The 5,611-nt window shown below is 50.7% G+C and overlaps 1 protein-coding gene across 1 annotated transcript in view; it reads left to right on the top strand.

Annotated features, from left to right (window-relative positions):
- LOC141156747 (vitellogenin receptor Yl-like) overlaps window positions 1–781 on the top strand; it is a 21,742-nt gene extending 20,961 nt beyond the window's left edge. Inside the window, exon 11 of the mRNA XM_073643130.1 lies at window positions 336–781. Within this exon, the coding sequence (XP_073499231.1) occupies window positions 336–781 (446 nt within the window). The remainder of the gene's footprint in view (window positions 1–335) is intronic.
- The last annotated feature ends 4,830 nt before the right edge of the window (window positions 782–5,611 follow it).

The following is a 5,611-nucleotide window of genomic DNA, read 5'->3' as shown; positions in this document are numbered from 1 at the left end:
TTAAGAAGGTTGTCCTAATAGTGGAAAACCGCTTCAAGATAAATTTGCCTTCAGACCTGCTTTTCTCTAGTTTCTAATATGGATTTTTTTTGACTGAAAACAGCACTAGTCCTCTATTCATGAGGATGCTCTTTGACCCTCTAACCATTGACAAATGGCTCAGTCACTGCTGGGTGGATGAGTTAGAAAGCCAAATAGTATTGACTGATCTTCTTTAAATGGCACACACTTGTCTAAAGAGTTTTTAGTTGATTCCTCCATTTTGGTACGTAACGCAATAAACTATTGCACATTGAACACTTGACTTTATTAATATTCTATACTTTTCCTTTCAGGCACACATAGCAGTGATAAAAGCTTGAAGTCTGCCACCTCCCCAACAAAATCCAAAATGCCCACCAAGGGCATGGTTCCTCCAAAACCTCAAGAGGGGACTGTTGAAACCTTATTAAAGACCAAAGCACCTACTCCAGGAAGCAAATTTTTCCCTGATTATTTTGAAGGAGTTGACGATAATGGCCTGGAAAATGAAGATTTTGGAAGAAACATGGAGTCTAGGCCATGTAACAGTGAAACTTGTAACATGAGGGGACAATGTATAGTAGACGCTGGTGTAATCAAATGCAGCTGCTATCCAGACTACAGCGGAGACTTTTGTGAACATGGGGTAAAATCTATTGCTGTGCCCCTGACTGTTGGAACAGTTGCGGTTCTATTTGCATTTGCATTGGGGGCTGGAGTCTTTGTGTTTGTGACCCAAAGAAGAGCCTTACAGAGGTGAGTATATAACACATCAGTGAGTATTGGGGCCATGGCATCAGTTTCACTTTTTTTTTGCTTTTAAAGTGCGATCTGGATTTTTAAAACTGGCCTATCCATTCAAATAAATTGGGACATGGCTGAAATTTCATTGGCTTTTGCACTTGTATAAGCTGGTTTATAATTGACAGGTTGCAGCCCCTTCAAACAGGCAGGATTGTGGGAATCTGGACCCCCACCTAATGTCATTTTTATAGCCGATCATAAAAGCTAAGTAACTAAAGTCCTGCGCAATCTAGGAGTGGTGGCCAACCATAAGCAGTCTTTACATGCTTTGCTTCTAGGCTTTTTAAAGTGAATCTGTCACTAGGTTTTTGCCACCTAATCTGAGAGCAGCATTATGTAGGGACAGAGACCCTGATTCCAGTGATGTCACTGGGCTGCTAAATTTATGAAATCTACACTGATCAGCAGGAGTTCATCATTATTGGACTAGTAAACCTGCTGTCGGGGTAGGCAAGCATACTGAGGAGCTCTGACCCCCAGCCACACCACTGATTGGCAGCTTTCTGCCCATGTGGCAGCTTTGTCTATACTGTAATCTGTGGTGAGGGAGTTTTGCAGAGCTCGGCATTCAGATAACTGCTGCATCTGCAGCAGATAAAACACTGTTTTTTTTTTTTTTTTTTTTGATCAAGACAGCAAGCAGTCCAATAAGTGGCACATCGTTGGAATCCAGGTCTCCAACATTATGCTGCTCTCAAAAGGGAATATGGTGTCTGTATTTGAAAAATCATGTCAGAATGGATCTATAATCCTGATGAGGTCTCCATAGATGGACTCCTCCTTTTTTGAGTTCAGGTGTATTCACTTTCTGCCCACCAAGCCTGACTGCTTTGTTGAACAATGTAATCTGTGACAGTGAGGGTTATCTATTACAGGACAGCCCCAACATAATCAACTTAACTCCAATTAAGATAGAAACAATATATACTCTGTCTCTGCATTCAGTGCCGCAATTCCTGGTGTGACACCACATGGTAGTCATGTGCCCACTGCAGGCAATAAGCTGCCACTGTTTGGCTACGGCTTTTAGTTAGAGCTGCTGTCCTGGAATATTGATAAGCCGTAGCAACATTATGACGCGCCCCTGGGCCTGTGCTGAGTAGCGTTGCGCACGCGGGGGCCTACCCGGAGCCGGATCTGAGAGGGGTAGTAGTTTCGTGGCGGTGACCCGGTCCGTGCCCAGGGAGTCAAACTGAGTGGCAGTATTTAGCAGTAGATGTTAGAATGTTCGACTACGCCACCCGTTGAATGCGGTCATGAGACCGCCGCTGCAGGACAGACCGCTGAGGCCGGTGATACGGTTGTGCAGCGGGGATGGTATAACCCCCAACGGGAGGGGTATGGCCTCAGGGCAGCGGACGTGGATGATGAAACACTCAGAGACGGTGCGGTGTAGTTCAGGGTCTTTACTGGTGGCAAAGGTAGACCCTCCCGGAGTACTGGCTAGCGATCGGGGCCTGGTCAGTCCGTGAGCAGATGAAATCTCCCCTGGCCAGGTGGAGTTGTAGGCCTCCCCAGCTAATCGTACTCTTCTGGCTACCTTGCTAGAGGCTGATAAAAGTAGCCCACGTCCCTGAGTGTACCGTGTGGTGCTCACCTGTATGGCCGGTGACTCGGGGCCTTCTGGTAGCTTCCGCTCCACGACGGCGGTGCTGGTCCCTTGCGTGTGATCGTGCCTTGGGTTTCTTGGCCAGAGGACCTGAAATCCCCTGCCGGGCGGTTTCTGCTGCTGGGTAAGGATTAGTCCCCACAGCCTCTGACTCCGGGTCCGGTAAGAACTCTTCAATCAGGGCGAGCTCTACAGCTTCCAGCCCCTGATTCCTTTTAGCACTGCTCCCACTGAGCTCCTGATCTTTCTTTCCTATAGCCGCTCCTCTCCAGACTAGACTATGTCTACATCTGGGACTCCTCTTCTTCTTCTTCTCCTCTAACCCTGCCTCAGCCCTAGTTTTATATAGGGGAAGTTCTTCCCCTCCCAGGACTGGGCAGGAGGTGTGGCATGCATATTATTTACAGGCAACAATAAACAGGTAAATACAAATAAAGCAGTCTAAACACTTAGATCCTCCAACGTACGGGCAACTGGCCTCTAGTGGCTCTAGTGGACCTACGGAGCTGACTGACTGGTCATGAGCTACAAGATGTAGGAGCTGTCAAAGGTAAACTGGGCAGCTGTCTACGGGCTCTTTGGCTCACTAGGGGTACGGCAGGCTCGCTATAAGCAGAGGATCGCTTCTCCTGGTCTGCTTTTGTGGGGTCTTCTGCCTCCTGGACCGGCTGCTCTACCGGTTTCTCCGTAGGCATTTGGGATGCTGGTTGGAGGAAGGTGAGGACGGGTACCACAACAGCGCCATTTACTTGAGTCCAAGACCGAGGGAAGTCTCCGAGTACAGTACTAACCATCTCCTCCCTTTCCTCTGCGGGTCGAGGGTCTTCTTGTTCTTCTTCAGGGTCCCGTAGCTGTTCGGGACACTTCTTCAGGTGATCTCTGGATACAATGGCTGTGGTTTCTCCTCCGTCCTTACTGATTGTGCAGACTTTCGGGTTCTCATGGCTTGAGGGTAGTACGGTGTACGGGTCCTTCTCCCACTGGTCGTCCAACTTGTGGAGCCGTCTCTTCCTCTTCAAGACCTGCTCTCCAGGTACCAGGGGAACAGCGGGAGCATATTGGTTGTAAGTCTTCTCCTGTCTCTCTCTAGCTTGACAGACTTCGCTCCACGCTCTCCTGTACTTTCCGGTACTGCTGCTGCCTTTCTGTGTCCCAGTCTGCTTCTGGTGAAGTGTCCTCGGGTGTCAGGACTCCCATCTCCAGATCAACAGGGAGCTTACCAGGTCTTGCTCTCATTAGGTAAGCCGGGGTACAGTTGGTAGAACCTACCGGGATGTGGTTGTATAGGTCCACCAGATCAGGCAGTTTCTCAGGCCACAGATTGCGTTCTTCCAGGGGCAATGTTTTCAGAAGGTCTATCACCACCTGGTTCATTTTCTCAGAGTCCATTGGTTTGCGGATGATAGGGTGGTGTTCTTATCTTCCGGCAGCCATACAGAGTGCAGAACTCCTGGAAGACTTCCGCTTCAAAGGCAGGTCCTTGGTCCGTCAGCACCTGCTCTGGGTATCCGTGTGGACGGCAGAAGTGCTGCTGGAAGGCTCTAGCTGCTGTTTGAGCCGTTAAGTCCTTGACCGGGACCACCACCAGGAACCGGAGTAATGATCTACGATTGTGAGGGCGTAGACATACCCAGATCTGCTTGGAGCCAGTTTCACATGGTCCAGGGCTACCAGTTCCAGTGGCTGTCGGGTGATGATGGGCTGCAAGGGAGTCTTCTGGCTGGCACGGTCCTTCCTTCTTAGGTGGCACGGTCCACAGTCTCTGCACCACCTCTCGATTGTTCCCCTCATGCCTACCCAGTGGAACCGCCCGCGCAGCAGGAACTCCAGCTTCTTCCACCCGAAGTGCCCAGCTCCGTCGTGGTATGCCTCCAGTACCATAGCCGCGTCTCTTCTTGGCACCACTACTTGCCAGATCAGTTCATGCGTCCGGGAGTTAACCATTCTGCGGCACAACTTCCCCTTGTAAAGGAACAGTCGACTCTTCTCAATCCACAGTTGCTTGGCCTCCTCCGGAGCGTCTGGGTCAAGGCGGGCATCTGGCTGAGTCAGCATCTCCTTCATCAGTCGGACGGCGGGGTCACTGTCTTGCGTTTCCGCCCAGTTGTAATGAGGTAAGGGATTGAACGTAGCGGATTGCTTACTCCTTACACGGTGAGAATACTGGATAGTCCCATGACGGTGGAACGCGGGGAGTTCAACTTCTTCCAATTCCTCTGGATCTTCCCCTACGTCCGGTAGGTTTGGCATTCTGGACAGGGCATCTGCGTTGGTATTAGAGCGTCCTGCCCGGTATTTGATCGTGAACTCATAGTTGGACAGGCGGGCCATCCATCTCTGCTCCAGGGCACCGAGTCTTGCCGTATCCAGGTGTGTCAACGGGTTGTTATCCGTGTACACGGTGAACCGGGAAGAGGCGAGGTAGTGCTTAAAGCGTTCGGTGACTGCCCACACCACTGCCAGGAATTCTAACTTGAATGAGCTGTAATTCTCAGGGTTTCTTTCAGTGGGTCGCAGTTTTCGGCTGGCGTAAGCAATTACCCGTTCCTTCCCCTGCTGGATCTGGGACAGTACGGCTCCTAGCCCGATGTTACTTGCGTCGGTGTAGAGGATAAAGGGCTGGCTGTAATCCGGGTACGCCAGGATTTCATCCCCCAGTGAGGGCCATCTTCAGCTGGCGGAAGGACTCTTCTTCCAGCTTCTCCCATCTGAAGGGCGGCTTCTGGTTCTTGGCCTTCCGGGACTGGCCTATCAGGAGGTCCTGCATAGGAGCTGCCTTTTTGGTGAAACCGGGAATGAATCTTCGGTAGTAGCCTACCAACCCGAGGAACTGCCGCACTTCCTTTACGCTGGAGGGGCTTGGCCATTCCTTAATTGCGGTGATCTTATCAGGGTCGGGAGCCACTCCGTCAGCACTTACCACGTGTCCCAGGTACTGCACCCTTGGTTTCAGGAGGTGACACTTGGAGGGTTTCACCTTTAGGCCGTAGTTTGCCAGGGCTTCGAACACTTCTGCCAGGTGTTTCAGGTGGTCCTCGTAGGTCTTGGAGTAGACTATGACATCGTCCAGGTATAACAGGACCGTCTCGAAGTTTCGGTGTCCCAGACAGCATTCCATCAACCGTTGGAAGGTTCCTGGTGCGTTGCAGAGTCCGAACGGCATGCAGGTAAACTCGC

Source organism: Phyllobates terribilis, unplaced genomic scaffold (genome assembly GCF_046119375.1).
Source record: "Phyllobates terribilis strain yellow unplaced genomic scaffold, ASM4611937v1 Scaffold_1__5_contigs__length_1240528914, whole genome shotgun sequence".
Classification (NCBI taxonomy): domain Eukaryota; kingdom Metazoa; phylum Chordata; class Amphibia; order Anura; family Dendrobatidae; genus Phyllobates; species Phyllobates terribilis.
This window is presented reverse-complemented; position numbering and strand designations above follow the sequence as displayed.